Below are 19,918 nucleotides of genomic sequence, written 5' to 3' on the forward strand. Positions count from 1 at the left end.
TTATTCACCATTTGTCTCTGTATGTCAATTACTTGTTATCAAATATCCCCTTTCTATAGCTGTAAAGCCCTGCATGAAATGTTGGAGCTATATAAACAGAACTAATAATAAGAGGATGGAGATTGACTGGAGTGGAGTGGAGTGGAGTGAAATTATGCCAGCAACTCAGTTTGTACTAATATCTCATGGCATAATCTGTACAAACTCAGATTCCATCTAATTTAGATGTTTTGTGGAAAGAGAAGGTATGGTAAAGAGCACGGAGTACACCACAAACAATCAAAAAACTAAAGTGATTTGAATGTGGAGTAAAATACATCAATAACATGGGGCCTGAGCCAATTACAATTACATTGGGTTGGTGCCTGGAATGTGCCAAAACACTAATGCTTCTATAACGCAGTGTTTCCCAACCCAGTCCTCAAGGCACACCTACCAGTCCAGGATTTAAGGATTACCCAGTTTTGTCTAAGGTGTTTTTTCTTTTTTTTCTAAAAACACCTTAGACAAAACTGGGTAATCCTTAAATCCTGGACTGGTAGGTGTGCCTTGAGGACTGGGTTGGGAAACACTGCTATAACAACATAAATGAGTTTGAATGGTTACAGGGGAGGGAGTAGAAGAATATTGCAGGAATAGAATTGCTGTGTTAGTGGTACACTACATGGAAAAAAAAAAATGTACTCTTGAAAATTCTTAAAAACTAAAAACAAAAGAGAAACAAAACAAAAAACATTAACAAAATAAAATCCAGAGAACTGTTAGTAGACATGGTAAAAAGTTTCACAAACGATCTCAATAGCTGGAACCATACATAGAAGAGGCTGCAATACACAGATTAACCTCCTCAAGTGAAGCTGCACAATTTATAGTGACATACATACCAGTTTCTCTACCAGGATCCCGAGTCTGGTGATTTGGCCCACGGTCAGAACCAGCGAACTGTTCTGGGGTGGGGAGGAGACCCTTTCGTCCTTCTGCAATGCAACATTGATAAAATTACATGTTTTGTTTTACTTCAAAGATAAATGTCATAATATGGCAGAGTACTCCTGTAATAATATAGATGAGCAGTCAGTAAGAAAAGTGTTTATAACCCTGGGAGAAAGTAAAATGCACAGATATTTTGCTAAACTTTCAAATGTGACCTTAAAGTAACACTTCGTCTAAAATCCGTCCTGCGGGAAAAAACATGTGCATTCAGACAAAGACACAAAAGAGGAAACAGATTGGGAAAAAAAATCAGGCAGATTTATTAAATTGTGCTAAAAATTAGATGTAAGTGATGGCACTTTTCATAAATGTCCCTCGGTTACTTTACTTTTTTTCCCCCATCCACACGCTACCTAATTTAAAAAAAAATGGAGGATTTCTAAAATCTTTGACCAGAAGTGTATACAATCACTCTCCTAACAGCTGCGTATATGCTGGGGCACTCCAAACTTGTATTCTTATGGAAACAGCCAACACACCAAATAATATCACTATGGAGGTCACAGAGTGATAAGGATTTATGACATATTATAAGTCTGGAGCCTGATGGCTATTCTGGTATATACTAAAATATGTTCCATTTGATCCTCGTCCCACACTTCGTAAAGATGTTAAAAGACTTGTCACTTACTGAGAAGTGACCATTCCTTTGTTCCTCTGCCCTGTCAAATGGCTAACTAGAAGTTGGGAGAGCTAAAATGGTTTCAAAATGTTTTAGTTTCATTTATTTTAATTTGCATACTTTGCCAGTGCTGCTGTAATAGTGTTTACTGGACTGAGGTAACAAGAAACGTTAACTTCTCTGGAAGAGACAGTTGCTTTTTAAGATATTTTAAATATGTTTTTTAATTAACAATTTGCTGGGCTCTTTATTATGTTTTTGTTATTGCACAATTTTAAAACCGGTATCATACAGTTAGAAAATGAGAAGTCAATCGGGAACAACTATTGCATGTTAGTAAACTTCCCAGCAATAAACAAATAATACACACATATACACACACACACACACACACAAAACAAACCACCCCCAAAAATGTCAGCAACACTTTTAGTAATGTGCAGTGACTTTGCTTACATATACAAGTATGAAGAAATGAAATATAGTTAGTTGCTCTAAATTAGATGCAAGGCAATGCTTCTCACCTCTCTGAGAGGCACGTCCACGCCCCCTACTTGCATCTCGCCCTCTTATAGAATCATCCTTTGAATCAAAATTTTCCTCTGGTGGAAATTCCTCAGCATTGGAAAAGTTCTCTCTTCCTCGTGAACCACGGCCTTCGTGTCTTTGAGGACCAGCTCTGCGAAAACTAAAAATTAAAGAAATAAATGCACCTTCTGAGTGATTTGTAAATTAATTTAAACCCAAGGTAATATTAAAGGATAAACACAGGCATTGCGTTGAGACAGTGCAAAGTACAATGCACACAAATCTGACCAGCAAATGTGGCATATTATTATGATATATTATAGTAGCTTTAAATAACTGCTGTGCTTGGATATCTTAACAAGACAACATCATGACTATGGTCAGAAGTTGGCATACCTTACACAATACTATTAGACATAATTTTAACCAAATTTCTTTTCATTTCAAAAACACAATTCTAAACTACAACATGTGGAACATATACCTAGGAAAAAAGGGGAAATACATGTGTCAGTGTAAACTTTGTTAAGTCCCCTAGAGAATAAATATTCTGAATGGAGCTCTTTATCACTCTACCGACCTTTCATCTCTCTGTCCCCGAAACCTCATATCTTCAGAGTCTCTAGAATATCTCTCCTCTGAGTGTCTCCTCCCTTCCCATCTGCTGGAATCTCTTTCCCGTTCTGGAAAATCTCTATGGTTTGAAGGATATGGCTGGCTAGATCCTCCACGTCTCCACTTATCATCCTGCGATGCATGGCCACCTCCTCTTCCATCAAATTCTCTACGAGGACCATAACGATCATCTGGGTGATAATCGTCTGGGTGTTCATGTGGATCAGAATGAGTTCCACGTCTATCAGGATGACCTCTATTGTCACGTGAATCACTCCACTCTTGTCCACCTCTAAAAGGGCCACGCTCAGGACTTGGCTCACGTCTCCTTTCTGACTGATGGGTTACTGGTCCACGAATATCACCTGTTTTTTTAGAATATGTTTTTTTTTTTTTTAAATAATGATTAGAGGCAGGTAAATCATGGATCACAAACATACTGAAGAAACTATTTTTGAAATTTTACTTTTAAACCGCAAATAAGGCTACATGAAATGAGAGCATCGCAATTTATCAACAAATAGAATTTTAGTTAGCACAAATATGTTCGCCAAGTAATAAATGCATATATTAAAAACCATTCTTGGGGTACATCCGATTAAAAAAAAAAAAAAAAAATGTATTTATTAAGATTTTGGTATAGCAGGCCAAACATGACAGCATGTTAACACGGTTTGAAGTAAGCACTCCTTACTTTTTTTACTACACATCACAAAGTTTATTTTATCAATTGTGCACATAATGAACAGCAATATCATGCGAGTTTAAGCATGACAGATGCACAACGGTTATTTATTAAAAATAAAAAACTAATGAAACCTGTTCACTAATTGTGTTAATGATAATATATGTGAGAATATATTGTGGGGTTAGAACACATGGTTACACAAGTCTTTCACATCATGAGATGCTTGGTTTCTAACAGGCTCCTTTGGTATTATCAGCTATTGACAAAACATGTTCTAGGTAGTACAGCCAATATGCACCTTTGTTAGGACTAGGCCCTTGGTTCAGTGGTGGTACACGTCCTTGTGGGCCTTGCTGTCCCGCTAAACCAGGGAGTAGAGGAGTTGGGGCCTGGCCTTTACCAACCTGCTGATGGAAACAAGAAAAAAAAAAAAAGAGAGAAAAATGAAGTTTAAAAAAAAAAAAAAACAACCGTAAGAATAATTACAAATGTACTAATAGAATCAAAATGCTAAGAGTGTGGAATCATACTACTTGGAATGTTTTAAAGAAACACTCCAAGCACCATAACCACTACAGCCAGGAGTTCCCAAAGTGATTTGTCAAACTGTTAGACAAGTTCTTTGGGTCCCATTGCTTCCCACCCAATCATGTCCTGCAAGAGAAGCCAGATTTCATCACCAAGCCAAGACTAATGCTCACAAACAATGACAAAAACCCTGCACAGTCATGCTTCGCTCAGCAGATCTAACCAGATTCTCCTGCAGGGAATGCATATGGCTGCGAGGCTTTGCCAACACCCAGGTAAGTTGTCAAACCGTTCTAAAAAGTAAATCTACAACCTACAACAGACATATAAAGATTTTACACATTATGTATCTGATAAGATCAGCTCAAAATAAAAGAAAATTAAATCACAGGCTATAAAGCAACAACAGAGGAGTATTCTGCTTAACCCCTTAAAGGACCACTCTAGGCACCCAGACCACTTCAGCTTAATGAAGTGGTCTGGGTGCCAGGTCCAGATAGGGTTAACTAATTGTTTTATAAACATAGCAGTTTCAGAGAAACTGCTATGTTTATCAATTAGTTAAGCCTTCCCCTATTTCCTCTAGTGGCTGTCTCACTGACAGCCGCTAGAGGCGCTTGCGTGATTCTCACTGTGAAAATCACAGTGAGAGCACGCAAGCGTCCATAGGAAAGCATTATGAATGCTTTCCTATGTGACCGGCTGAATGCGCGCGCAGCTCTTGCCGCGCGTGCGCATTCAGCCGACGGGGAGGAGAAGAGGCGGATCGGAGGAGGAGAGCAGGAGGAGAGCTCTCCGCCCAGCGCTGGAAAAAGGTAAGATTTAACCCCTTTCCCCTTTCCAGATCCGGGCGGGAGGGGGTCCCTGAGGGTGGGGGCACCCTCAGGGCACTCTAGTGCCAGGAAAACGAGTATGCTTTCCTGGCACTAGAGTGGTCCTTTAAGGACCAAACTTCTGGAATAAAAGGGAATCATGACATGTCACACATGTCCTGTGTCCCTTAAGGGGTTAAGGGAGAACTTGGCTTTGGCGCTGGAACCAAGGCAAGCTTTTGCTTTAGTTTTTGCTTTTTTTTTTTTTTAAACCACTCCAAATAAATTTGTTATGATGCTAAAACATTTATGAACAGTCTAACCAGCATTCCCTTAAGTGGTTAGACTGTTCATAAATGTTTTAACACCAAAACTCCACACCAGCACCACTGTGCACACTCCAACAACCATGGACAGCTGCTGCTCTAAGCCAATCAGTAGCTCCCCATTCACAAAACGGCTTGAGAAAACTACATACATTTCTACAACTATTTTTTTTATGAATGGGGGCCAAGGAGCTACTGGTCCTAAGTGGATGGGGAAAAGGACTCCGAAGTGAGCAGGATAGGGTTATTCTAACCAAAAACCCAGTTTTATTAAAACACTGTTCTTTGGTTAGAGAAACTATTTACGCTATATATTTTGCAACAATAAATATAAAGTATAGCCTCTCTTTACAAAATCAATTGAAATGAAGTGCATATTCCTCTAAAATACAAGCCTAGGCGAAATCAAAACTGATCTTACAATGTATTCAAATACAGCAGTCCTTATAAAACTATATAATGATGCAAAAGGAATTAATACATCATTTAGTTAACCATATTAAGGAAGTATATGAAATAGTGCCATCACATTTAAAAAAAATGGTTACCACTAACCATGTTCTTTCTAGAATTAGAAAGCGCTGCAGAACAAGTTAGAGCTATGTAAATGCTAATAATAATAATGACATGCCAATGCATTCACCATCTACATCACAATGTAAATCAGTTTGCAGTCTGAGGGTAATGCATTTGATCGGCAGGGAACAGCATGCAGAAGCTGCAATATAAGAGGTAGGTCTTTGTAAGTTGGGAAATTCTGCAGCCGATTCCAGTGCAATGTCAACAGAGGCAATCCCTCTACATTAGTGTTAGAAAAGGGCAAATGTTAATGTTTACGGTTGTGGATAGTGTAGGTGTACGGTTAGAATTAGTGTACCCATAGGATTAGGGGTAGGATTGGTATATAGTCAGCATTAAATACCTAGATCTGAGGCAATAAACAAGCAGAACTCGGATCTATTCTGAGTTCTTTTTCTTTAGTTGCACTTTATGTGCCCATTTTCTCCATTTTATTCACACTTAATGAGAAGTTAGGCATACTTATACAATACTAAGAAAGTCATAGTTTAAATTCTAGGTTTTGTTTTGGTTCAGAAGACAATTCAGCTCAGTGGAAAACTGCCTCCATCCTCAAGAAGTTCTACTGAATAAACATTTATTATTTTTAGCTCCTATTGATATAAATTGCACTTACCTGGTTAAATGGCCTGGGGCCATCTCCCAGTAATGGAGCCTTTTGAGGTGGTGGTTGGGCCGCTCTTGGTGGGTTCTGTTGATTATGAGGTACTTGTGGGTTTCCTTGAGATCCAGATGGTCCCCGGATATCTTGAGATGCTCCTCTATTTTGAGATCCTCTTACATCCTGAGGACTCCTAATTTCTCCCATGTCAGGAGTGGCTCTCAAATCAGAAAGGTGTATATCTTGAGGAGCTCTCAATTCTTGTATATCAGAGGGACCCCTCATATTCTGAGGACCCCGCATTTCATGGGTACCCCTCATGTCACTCGGTCTTCTCAAATCTTGTTGTCCACGCATATCAGGATGCACCCTCATATCTTGAGGGCCTCGCATATCTGAAGGTCCCCTAATATCAGGGGGGCCTCTCATATCTTGTGCATTACGCATATCAGGCGGGCCTCTCATATCCTGAGGACCACGTAAATCAGACTGTCCTCTCATATCTGGTGGACCTCGCATGTCAGGAGGGCCTCTCATATCTGAATGTCCCCTCATATCTTGAGGACCACGCATATCTGGAGGACCACGAAGTTCCGGAGCACCTCTCATATCCTGTTGTCCACGCATGTCTGGAGGACCTCGCATATCTTGAGGCCCACGCATCTCAGGAGGACCTCGCATGTCTGGAGGACCCCTTATATCATGGGGACCACGCATGTCCGGGGGACCGCGCATATCATGAGGACCACGAGTATCTGGAGGACCCCTCATATCCTGAGGGCCACGCATATCTTGAGGACCTCTCATGTCCTGAGGGCCGCGCATATCAGGGGGACCACGCATGTCCAAGGGACCCCTCATGTCCTGAGGGCCACGCATGTCCGGGGGACCCCTCATGTCCTGAGGGCCACGCATGTCCGGGGGACCCCTCATGTCCTGAGGGCCACGCATGTCCGGGGGACCCCTCATGTCCTGAGGGCCACGCATGTCTGGGGGACCCCTCATATCCTGAGGGCCACGCATGTCCGGGGGACCCCTCATTTCCTGAGGGCCACGCATGTCTGGGGGACCCCTCATTTCCTGAGGGCCACGCATGTCCGGGGGACCCCTCATTTCCTGAGGGCCACGCATGTCCGGAGGACCCCTCATGTCCTGAGGGCCACGCATGTCCGGAGGACCCCTCATGTCCTGAGGGCCTCGCATGTCCGGGGGACCCCTCATGTCCATGGGAGCTCGCATTTCGGGAGGACCTCTCATATCCTGATGGCCACGTATGTCCATCTGTCCTCTCATATCCTGAGGGCCACGTAAATCAGGTCCTCCACCTCTCATATCCTGCAAACCACGCATATCTGGTGGACCTCTAATATCTTGGATGCCATGCATGTCGGAGGGACCTCTCATATCTTGTGGTCCATGCATTTCTGAGGGACCCCTCATTTCCATGGGTCCACGTAGATCTGGTCCATGTCCAACCATTGCACCTGCAGGTCCTCTCATATCTTGTGCAGAGTGACCCATTAGCATACCTTGACTAGGACCTTGATTGTCTCTAAGTCCATGGGGCATTTGAGCTCTTGGAGTAACACCCATAAGTGGTGCTTGCGGGCCTGGTGCTCCCTGCATGCCATGGTGAGGAGCCACACCCTGGATTCCTCTAGGACCTGGAGGCCCTTGAGCTCCCAAGTGACCTTGTGGCACTGTATTTTGTAGAGGACCTTGGGGGACAATAGATCCATGTGGAGCTGGAGGCCTGGGTAACCCAGGATGCATTTCTTGAGGTCTTAGACCTTGTGGACCTGGGCCCATGAAACCTTGCGGACCTGTAGGCCCCTGAGGTCGGAATTGTCCTTGAGGACCATGTGGCATGTTCACTGTCATCTGTTGGGAGGGAGGAGGTTGCTGGAATGCCTGGGGTGGCTGGGTTTGTGGTCCTGTGCCCTGGAATGCTGAGGGCACATGGGGTGGCACTGCCAATGGAGAAGGAAGGCCTTGAGGTTGCCCTGTAACATCTTGTTTCTGGGCTATTCTTTCAATCTTTATTTGCTGGAAATGAAAGAAATAATACGCTGTGGTGAGATTACAAATATAGATAAACAAAAGTTATTAATATAATACAGATGGTAATTATAACGTCACATGTTATATGAAAAAAATAACATTGAATCTTTGACTTAAATAGAAAACAAAAATGTCATGAAAATGGAAAAAGAACGAGAGAATATTACCAACAAAAGGAAAATGGGAAGATTTGTTATAGACAAAGTGGGCCTCTTATTTGTTGGTAATGATGATTCTTTGTACAATATTTTTTATTAAAAATTGACTTAAAGGGACACTATAGTCACCCAGACCACTTCAGCTCAATGCCAGGTCCCTCAGGTTTTAACCCTTCAAATGCAAACATAGCAGTTTCAGAGAAACTGCTATGTTTACATTGCAGGGCTAAGACAGCCTCTAGTGGCTGTCTTCCAGACAGCCACTAGAGGCGCATCTGCGACACTGGAGGCACTGAAAAATGCTTTCCTATTGACAGCTTGAATGCGTGTGTTGGCGGGGGAGGAGAGGTCACCAGCGCCGAGGGAGCCCGGCGCTGGAAAAAGGTAAGCTGCTGAAGGGGTTTAAACCCCTTCAGCCCAGCAGGAGGGGGACCCTGAGGATGGGGGCACCCTCAGGGCACTATAGTGTCAGGAAAACTGCTTAGTTTTCTTGACACTATAGTGATCCTTTAAGTTAATGACATTATATAACAAATGCAATCAAATATTTTGGTAATGGCCGTAAAGCAGCAGCTTGATGAAACTGTATGCTTTTTAAAGTAAAAGATAAATAGCATACTAATCTAAAAATCACGTGGTCTTCAACGGTCTTTGAAATATACCATTGAACAGTAATAAATTGAATAGCAAGTTTACAAGCTTGCCTATTAAAAAGCAAAATGTCAAAAGATATTTTTAACTGATTTTGGCTTTATTTACATTTTTATAGAGAAGTTAAAAATATACATAAACCATATTTATTAAATAAGCACTATAGAGTCAGGAACGAAAACATGTATTCCTGACCATGTAGTATTAAAAACACCATGTAGCCCCTCTGGCCCTCCTAAATATAGTAAAATCGTACTTTTAATTCAGTCTGCTGCTACTGGCTCTGTCCCTGATATGCTTGCTTGGCTGTCGTCATCAAAAGTAGTGATTTGAGCCAATCACAATGCTTTCCCATTGGATTGGTTAAGCTTGTCAAGGAGGCAGATCAGGAGCAGAGCCAGCACAAGCCAAACACAGCCCTGGCCAATCAGCACCTTCTCATAAAGATGCATTGAATCAATAATGAGGAAAGTTCAACATCTCCATGCAGAGGGTTGAGACACTGCAGCACTGTCCAAGAAAGCACCTGTGGTAGCCATCTGATGAGAGCCAGTGGAGGCAATTCCTAGGCTTTTCTCTGAAAAGACAGTGTTTACTTCAAAAAGCCTGAAGGGAATGATTATACTCACCAGAACAAATGCAATAAGCTGTAGTTGTTCTAGTGACTATAGTGTCCCTTTAATACGTGATATTCTATTACTTTCAATACCTCCAGCATTTGAGGATTGGTGTACTGCAGAGCTGCCATTTCCTGCTCTATCTCAGCCTGGTTCTTTTTCTTATCATCGACTTTAACTTCTTCCTTTCGTTCGGGAACATGATCAGGCGCTGGTATGAGAGGTACTTTATTCTGCATCCAGGCCTGCAAGAGAAAGAAATCATGAGAAAATTCTCTCCCAGAAAAACAATTCTTTAATATCTACACATTTGCTGCTGAGCCTGAGCTTTGTCTTGACCAAGTGCTAAAGACAATTTTGCATTCAGTACTTTTTACACAAATTATATATTGGAATTTATAGCATTTTCCTTCTGTCAAAATATGCAAAGAATTTACTACTCAAAATGCAAACATCTGAAACGTTAACAAATGTATGCCAAATAACAGTCTATTAAAGAGACACTTTAGGCACTGTAACTGCTTCATCTCCTTAAAATGGTTATAGTGTTCCCTGGTGCAGTCGTCCCATTTGGCACTAAATAATGTTTAATGTATTAATGCAAAATGAGAGTCCCCACCCGTATGTGCCGCTTTAGCTAATGAGGAAGCATTAAGCCTGTGCAGCAATAGGCATTAAACAGCTAGAAAAAAAGTTTTTTTTTTTTTTCCCTTTATACGCAGCAAACAAGTCCATTGCTTCCCCAGCAATTCATCCTATTATATGTCTTGCAAAGTTGGACTCATCTGTTGAGAAAGAGTGTTTGGCCAAGGCGGGCATGTGTTAAGTCCTGTGGTCCCTCTTGGGTTAGTAATAGTGGCACTATACTTAACCAACAGCCATATTTTAGTTTGTGATGTATTTTTTTTTCTTCATTATTTAGAGAACATTTTTATATTTTTTCTATATCTTTACATCGACTCCACTTTGAGTGCAAAGAAGTTTTCATGTGTGCAAGTTCACTATAACCAACCGAGAGATAAAACTGTTAGGCTGCCTAAAGTGTCTCTTTAATGAACTTTTCTAAATCCCACATGCGCATTCTGTTCCACTCGGGAGTTGAGGTCGGTGGGGGAGGAGAGGTCACCAGCGCCGAGGGAACCCGGCACTGGATGAAAGTAAGTAACTGAAGGGGTTTTAATCCCTTCAGCGCCAAGGGAGGAGGGCCTTGAAGGTGGGGGGGGGGGGGGGGGGGAACCTAAGTGTTATATAGTGTCATGAAAACAAGTTTGTTTTCCTGACACTATAGTGATCCTTTAAATAATACAGGATATATATATATATATATATATATATACACACACACACACACACACACACACACACATATACACACAGTACATTTTTTGCCTAGATTAGGTGTTTTTAATAAAACTAGCAAAATCTGTCAGCATCAAAGTAGCTGTTTAATAGATAAGGGAGTGCGCTGGATTTTCATTTTTACTGTACTTATTGGCCCCCAGCACTGCAGCACCCCATTTAAGCATGTTCAGGTGAGTGCAGCCAGCCCCTTGTTTTCCCATCCATATATATATATATATATATATATATATATATATATATATATATATATATATATATATATATATATATATATATATATATATAATGTGTGTGTGTGCAACTAAAGAAAAAGAACTCAGAATAGATCAGAGTTCTGCTTGTTTATTGCCTCAGATCTAGGTATTTAATGCTGACTATATACCAATCCTACCCCTAATCCTATGGGTACACTAATATATATACATACATACATACATATATACACACACACACACGATTTCTGGAAGTAGCTAAATGAACTACAACTCTCAAACCAGATGCATGTATCGTGTAATTCATTATCGATACACTTAAAAATATTATGTATAGATTTCTTTGTTAAGCAATTGTTTTACGACCCACCTGTTGGAACTGAGCTGGGATGGGTTTAGCATATGGAACTTTTTTCTGAGGTACTTTCTTTTGATCCTTCTGCATTACTTCCTCCATTCCCCAGTCCAGCCCAGGAATTGTCATTTCCACTGCAATAGATTCCTCTTTGCCTGAAAAGAAAACCAGGAGGCATATTAGAATTGTAGGAATGAAGTGGTATAAAGCACACAGAGTTTATAACTACAGAGTTTATAACATGATCTTACTCATCTGTTCCTGTTCCATTGCAATTTTCAGCTGTTCTGGGATTCCCATTCCAGGTATAACAGCCAGATTGTTGGGTTCAATATCATCTAAAGACATGAATTAATATTATATATCAAGGACACAACGAGCAACAAACAGAACCAAACTGACAAGATAATTAGGGCTAAGATAATAAAGGAAAATTGTATGTGTAAGCACAGAGGTATTTTTGAGTGTGAATATTGGGCTGTATTTGTGTAGAGTGGGAATGTGCGTGATTGTTGTATTTTGTCTGTATGGAAAGCAGAACTAAATATTGCAAGTATAAGATTCTGAAAACATTTTCTCCCATGCCCCTTCTCTCTTTACTTTTCACACTCTTGCACCGCACAACTTTAAAGTCTGCTCCAATCATCATCATTTAGATTTTGTCTGCCCCATCCCTTCCACCGTTTTTTTATGTTGGCCTCCAAATTTCAACCAAACTAGTGTCTGCCCACCTCTCACCATGATCTTGAGTCAATCCCCATTTTGCCAGCCATTTTGGGTCAGCCTCAATCTCCTAGTTTTTGTGTGATCTCAACCCCACTCTTTCAACCGTCTTCAATTTTTTGTGCCTCTCTCTGATTATATCAGTAGTATAGCCATGCTCTTGGTGGATGCGAGCCTGTACTTTTTATTTATTGTTGATGTTTCAGCACGAAACAGCAAAGCACTCTTTGTAGAGAGGCCACATGCAATCCCGCTATATATTTCTCACACATGGTGGTAAAATACTAGCCTAACAGTGATTAAGCAGGCTAAAGAAGAGAGCAAAATCCTCTGTTGAAAGGGGAACAAGAGCCTTGTAAGAGGGCCCAACTTCATAAGAGGTATGGTAGGCAGGATAGCTAAAGGGTTTTTCTAAACTCCCCAACTAGTCTATAGTTGGACATTTTGTTGTTTAGCGGATGATAAGCCGGGGGCCTGAATGTTAGAATTCAGACCGTGAAGACCTGCCATACATCACTCAGTGTACAAATATTAATTTCCAAAGAGGGTTTACCACTGACATTTAGTGTCTTGATTGTCTAATTATTTCTGTTACAATACACTTGAGAGGAGTTAAGACACAGCCCTCACTAATACTAAAAATTACTTGTTAATTGGTTGCAGTTTCTTAAAGTTAGAAAAGGAATTAAATTATACTTAAATAAGAGTGATAAATACGTCCACAAACTGAGCCAGAACAGTAGTTGAAGAAAAAATTACCATATTCAACACCATCTTCTGACATGCCAGGTAGTAGATTCAAGTTATAGCGGTCTCGCATTTTGTCTCCAGGCCGGTTCCGCGTCCAGAATTTACTACAAGGAAACTTGGGTTAGATGAAAGCAAACATTACCTTCATGCTAATTAAAAAGCACTATGCAATCAATTACCTGGTATGATCATTGGATCCTGAACAGAGAATATGCCCAAGTGGATGCCAAGCAAGGCTCCAGATCATCCCCTCATGTGCAATGTCCATGCCTCCTACCTCCTTTTCAATCCTGTGGAAAACAGAAAAAGATTATAAAAATATGTAAATCCACATTCTGACAAATACATATTGCACAAATGATTAATACTTACCCAACATTCCAGAAGAGAAGAGAGCCATCAGATCCCCCACTGGCAAAGAGACCCTCGTGCACTGGATGCCAGGCAACAGCTATAAAGAAAAAGAACCTGATCAGGACATTTTCTTTTATACATTTCATTTTTTTTCATATGAGCAAATCACATGTCTTACCGGTAGCTTCTTTTTTGTGACCACGAAACACCTGTAACTCTTCACGAAGGTTTCGAAGATCGAAGAGTTTGCACAGATGATCTCGGGATGCAGTCAGCAGCCAGTTTCCATTTAAGTTCCACTTCACCTCCATTACTGTATTTTTATGAGCATGTCTAGTATAGAATGACAGAAAGATAAAATACCATCATTTTAAGTACATACCAAAAAATAAACAAAAACAAAAATAAAGAGACAGGTACACATGTAGTGCGTCCTAATTTTCTACTGACACTCAAATATTCCCAAATAAAAAGCTTAAAATACAGGCACTAGGCAAACAGACGTTTCTGCTAAAAACAATAACCAGTGAAATAATCACTACTATGTAACATGTGCAAGTATTAATTTATATATATTATTTATGCATTATCCTGGGAGAGTAACAAGTATGAATATAATATATATATATATAAACACACACACACATACATACACATATACACTCTTCTAAGATTGGACATGCACAATCAGATATGCAAACACAGACAGACACTTACAGTGTTGCAAGACTCTGCCCATTCTTAGGATCCCAAAATTTAATTGGCTGTTGGCTATCCTTGCTTCCGGAGACAAGAAGGCCTTTGGTTGGATGCCAGTCAACACATTTTACATCAGCACCATGTCCTGAAATAATAAACAAACATGGAGTAACCCTTACAAAAATTGTAAATTTCCCATTGTAAAAACTAAACAGATAAGCAATTTTTTTTTACCATGAGTTGTCCTGTGTCCTCACATATTGTACATCGCCTCAAATGGCTGATTACTTTGACCAGCCCATTTCGCTCATTGTAGTAACATTAATTCTGTCCATATGTGGATGGCATTCATTGGCTGAGAATGTCAGCTGGCATGCGGACACTGTAGTGTGTATGGTTTAAGGAGGCTTTGCATGTAGACACAGCATTAATATGTGCGATGGCAAAATAATATATATTTTTAAAGCTATTTTAATTGTGCAACATATCAATGCTTGTATGGGTGGGTTAAAATGGAGTTTGATGCTTATATAAATAGTACAAATAAAACAGTCTAAAAACTGGAAAAAGTGTGAAAGAGGTGCTGTCTGTCTATCCCGTAGGGTTAGGGTAGACAACCTTCGGCACTCCAGATGTTCTGAACTACATCTCCCCTAATGCTTTGCTAGCATTATCGCAGTAAGATCATTATGGGAGATGTAGTCCACAACATCTAGTTACAAAGGTTGTCTACCCCTGCTGTCAAATATCCCAAGAAAACAGTCACTGAGAGAAACCTAAAATAAAAAAAAACATATATATATATATATATATATATATATAAATAAACGCACTGTTGAGAGAAAAGCCTTTTATTACCAATAAAATATATAGCAATACTATACTGTGTATAGAAAATAGGCAAAAGACAAAAACAGGTTCCAAGCCCATGATGCTTAATTTGTGCTCTAACAATTAAGAACTAGAAACCTGAAAGCCAGAACCCTTGTAAATGAAGAAGACAATGTCTTGCAAAGGGAAAACAGACACGATGAAAGACATGTTCTCTATCTGATTCCATTCAGCTGGCAATTATCCACTAAAGGAACATAAGCTACTTATAGCTAAATGCCCATATGGAAAGAACTGCTGATGAAAGAAAATCCCAATAACTTCACAGATAGACACAAACAGGACCATAGGGCAGAAGACATTGGTGGTATTGTCCATTTACCATTGCTGATGCAACTTTCATGGCTATCTGTAAGTTTCTGCATGGACCTCTAGGAAGTTGCGTGATGACAAGGCTACTTGTCTTGTAATCAAACCTGTGATCTGGGAGACCTACTTAATCAATCAGCAGGTGGAATGAAATCTACCTAGTATTGCTCAGTTTCCAACAATACTGCAAAAACATCTAACAATTGGTGAATATATTTACTTCTTCACAATGACCTATATCTCCACGATATCTTAATTTTGGCAACTCACTGAGGGGATATCCTATCATTCCAGCATTTGAAAAATCACCAATGCTTAGTAGAAGTATCCCAGCATCTAGAGATGCTTTCTAAAAATCTCACTTTTGAATAAAACCTTAAGTTTAAAGCAAAGATGTGAAGTCGCAAAGTTAATTCCTTCAAGTGCTCTGTTGGCTACCATACCAATTCTTCCAGTCTCCAAATTGTGCTTTATGGGGGTTACATAGCCCTTTGCACCCTTTCTCAACTACGTTATTAGGTTGTCAACTATTAGACTCATGTACGGTACTCTCTTTCAGAGGGCAACCAGGGACATCAAACCAGATCTGATCATGCCATTATCTTCACTCTGTGACACCCATTTTTTTATACGATGAGGAAACAATTTGCCCACAATATGGGTGTGGATTTTAACTGATGGGTATTCTGACACCTCGCCTCCATGTAGATGTACTCACCTTCATGTCCTGGAGAATGTTGGACTTCAGTAATCACACCGCTAACTTCAGCTGTATTCATTGCTCATATGTGGCAATGATAGTTTAGCAAACACATGCTTCTTCTCACATCCTTTTTCCCCCTCAGACATTTCCATTTTATCATTACGGTTTTACTCTATATCTTAGTCTTGAGCTATTGTTTTCAGTAATTGCTTCTAATAGATTACTGCCCAACATATACCCTAAATTGAACGATTTTAATAGTCTAGAGCACCTTTGTATTTATCAGCTTTATAGTTTTTTTTTTTTTTTTAAATCTACTTGCAGTGTCTGGTTTTCTTGCTCTTTTTTCCCCATTAATACATACACTATTTTGTTTTATTGCTTGAATATACAATCTTTTCTTATTTCATTTGCTATTCCTTTATTTTTATATATCAAATATCATTATTCCTTATTATGTTCCACATATACACACTATATTATAGTGTATGTTTTGTTGTTTTTTTGAAATGCTTACAAATTTTTGGGCTTAAGTTTGACCACCAATATATACTTGCTTTTATTTACGGTAATTGCTTGACAATGCAATCTTAATTTCAATCTTTTCTTATTTAAATGCCATCTACTATGCCTTTATTCTATGTTATAACATTATTACATTACAAATTCCACATAAACATACCATGTTCTAAAATCTATAGCATGTTTTTCTCAGGTATGTATATTAGGATCTCCAAATAGTTTTTTTATTTTCTTGCCCATTGTCACCGGCCCACACATCCAACATTCATAATCCCATTATTTGGAGGAATAAATATGAGGAGAAAAAAAAAAGGTTACGCTCATTGTGACCAAGGCTTTTCCTGAGGTTTCATGTGTTCGTGGTCAAGGCATTTTACGATTTGTTTGTCTCACCATAATTCAAAATCAGTTCACTTATTACTGCCGCTAGTGAAAATGCCTCATTTGTTCTGGATTTCAGTTGTTTTTAGGAAGTTATGAGGCAAGTATAGCAAGGGTTGAGTTATGGGTTTTAAAGCTAAACTTTTGCTAAATTTGGTTTGCCAAGATTATACCACAAAATCCAAAACTGTATCACAAAAGGTACATATTTGGATAAATTAGACCACCCTGAGTATTTACCTTTGATTTAACCATTTTATCACCAACTCTGCCAAAACTGTCAGTTATATCTAATTTGTGTAATTCCACATGCATTTTAAATTTGTGGGGAATTTCACAGATAAAGCATGAACCGCTGCAATACAGATTTCTGTTCTGCTAGTGTCACTGAATGCCAAAATACCCCCAAGTGAAGCTCTGCCACAGTTTTGAGAAGTTAATTGATCAAATTACAGGCACTCTGTAATTTTGATATAGTGTTTTCTCGATTCCCAGAGACACTATTTGTTAAAGTGACACGATTCATGTTATCATACTGAAGGATAGTAACCTTGAAGTTATTTCTACCCTTTTCTAAAATAGACACTGTAACAGATCGACGGGCACTCCGACTGGGTACCTCCGTTGAAGGATGCTCCTAGCACTTCCTGAGTACTTTAAGCACTGCAGCAGACACCACAACCACCGAACCGGAGAAGCATATGAATGCTCTCAAGCATATGAATGCTGTAAACAGCTGAACAGGAAAAGTATACAATCAGCTTACACTCCTGGCAATCAGCATACAATCCAATTCCCCCAATAACGAGACGACACTTCGTTTTGAGGTTAAGCAGAACTGACTGCACTGGCACATACAGCCTCTTTTATTCACAATCCCCAAACATAGTACTGCCGACAGGGTTTTGAAACACAATCAATCAATCCGTACAATACACACAGACACTCCCACACAAAATCTTCCCCTCTGCCTGTGATATGATTACTGAACATAATGGGTAATATAGTTATCACAGGCAGAGAAATACAGTTTTATAAAACATCACAGGGACCCCAAAGCATGCAATAACCCCATGGAAAAATGTATATCCACGGAACCAGGGGATATGGGTGAACCACATATCCCAAATTCACCCAGATCCGTTCAGTAGTCTGGAAGATACAGTTTAATGCAGATTCCGCAGAACATATACAGGGTATATGAAAAACAATTACTGTATAATGTGTCCCCTGTTGTATAGTTCAAAACTACTGCACGATGTCTTTGTGCACCAAATACCAGCGAGATGGCACCGTGTAGAAAAGTCCAAACAGTGTCTGAGTTAAAATGGCCGCCATCCATTGTTCTCACCATGTGCTTCTGACACATGAAATGGTGGCCACCCAGTAACTCCACAGTATGTCCCCAGATGGTTCTTAAAGGGCCAGCAGCATAATAAAATACAATATGCCCAAATACTGTATTTAAAGGGCTAAATCTCCCAGGGGCCAGTCAGCAGGCAGGAGGCGGGCAAACAGGCTTCTCCAATGCCCAGTGGCGAGGTTGGTTTCGCCACAGACACTTTTTGTGTTATCTTACTGAAGGGTGTGTGTTAAGCCTTGACATTATTTCTAACCCTTTCTAAAAACAGACCACTGTTTAGCATACTGGCCCCAGGCAGGCCAGTGATGGTTGAGAGAGCCAACTACAGTGATAACACTGCCTTAGCTGCCAGCAAATGTATGTGCTCAATGTGATTGCCTCCCATTGCAATCAGATAGCTTGGGATCCAATCTATTCCTATTGCTGTACTGCCTCACTTGGGAAACACAGTTAAACGCTATGTTTTCCCATTTGATCTGTATTTAGCAGATGCTCCCCTATTCTATTATTCACTTGGGAAACAGCCAGCAGTAGCTCAGTACAGATGGCTAACAGCATTTGCTGACAAGCACAGGAATACTGTGATAGCTTGTCACGGAGATACAATCACTGGGACAGCCTCTGTAAATCTCATGGTTGAGGAGCCCAGTAATAGCGGTCCTCTCGAAGTCCTGCGGCTGAGCGCATCCACAAGTTTAAACAGACAAAGTGCCTAAGACGCCAATGAACACGATATGTCTTGTCATGAACGGCTTAAAGAGACACATCAGGCACTTTCTGTCCTTATATACAGCAGTTTCAGCAATCTGCTTTAAAAAACAAAAAAAGCCCTCTGCAAAATAGACCCGCTTGTCACCTAAAGACATCACAGAAAGAAGCTACTACTCCCCAAAGTCAGATGAAGTTGGTTTTATGAATGTGTACATTACACAAGTCCCCACCTCTTTAACATCCTGCTTTAAAGCTTTAGGTGATGCAGCTGGAGATGTGTCTGCAAACCCATTCATTCATGTAGTTCTGTTAGTTGATGGAACCTGCATGATGGGTACAGTACCAATCAAAAGCAGGGCTTTATGTGATCTCAGCATTGCAAAAACACAAAACAAAAAAACTAGGATAAGAGCTGGGATTGGCTCACAGGTAACTGCTACTTTCTAGTCCGAGAAGAGATTTCCACCAGGAACCTATAAACCATGAAACTGGAAAGATGCGTCCATTTTCTTTTGTACTTGGGCATTATGTACAAGAATGGCTTTGTTTTAAAAAGCATCATAGACCAGCACAACCTGCAAACCCCTAATTAAACTCAAGTAAAGTGTTGTTAGTTTGCTTAAATATACAAGCACTGTTGAACAAAGTCCTACATACAGATGAGATAGAAATTAAATTGTACTTAAAGGGATGTGAAGACTTCAAGGTTGCTAATATGGAACTTGGTCTGTTAAACCCTGTAGTGCCATTGTTATGGCTTGGGTAAGTACGGCTACCACTGCTCACAGCCATGGTGGGGTGGAT

General features: G+C 40.1%; 1 protein-coding gene across 2 annotated transcripts in view; it reads right to left on the bottom strand.

Annotated features, from left to right (window-relative positions):
- Positions 1–19,918, bottom strand: part of WDR33 (WD repeat domain 33) — a 61,273-nt gene that overhangs the window by 2,091 nt on the left and 39,264 nt on the right. Inside the window, exons 8-20 of one of the 2 annotated variants that reach the window (XM_063442442.1) lie at positions 14,253–14,379; positions 13,714–13,868; positions 13,554–13,632; positions 13,361–13,471; positions 13,191–13,285; positions 11,960–12,046; positions 11,724–11,863; positions 9,872–10,024; positions 6,308–8,338; positions 3,745–3,850; positions 2,724–3,123; positions 2,140–2,303; positions 885–977 (exon numbers count right to left, since the gene is read on the bottom strand). In XM_063442442.1, the coding sequence (XP_063298512.1) occupies positions 885–977; positions 2,140–2,303; positions 2,724–3,123; positions 3,745–3,850; positions 6,308–8,338; positions 9,872–10,024; positions 11,724–11,863; positions 11,960–12,046; positions 13,191–13,285; positions 13,361–13,471; positions 13,554–13,632; positions 13,714–13,868; positions 14,253–14,379 (3,741 nt within the window). Of the gene's footprint in view, positions 1–884; positions 978–2,139; positions 2,304–2,723; positions 3,124–3,744; positions 3,854–6,307; positions 8,339–9,871; positions 10,025–11,723; positions 11,864–11,959; positions 12,047–13,190; positions 13,286–13,360; positions 13,472–13,553; positions 13,633–13,713; positions 13,869–14,252; positions 14,380–19,918 lie in introns of both variants that reach the window. The other variant, XM_063442441.1, reaches the window with a different exon arrangement.

Source organism: Pelobates fuscus, chromosome 2 (genome assembly GCF_036172605.1).
Source record: "Pelobates fuscus isolate aPelFus1 chromosome 2, aPelFus1.pri, whole genome shotgun sequence".
NCBI classification, from domain to species: Eukaryota; Metazoa; Chordata; class Amphibia; order Anura; family Pelobatidae; genus Pelobates; species Pelobates fuscus.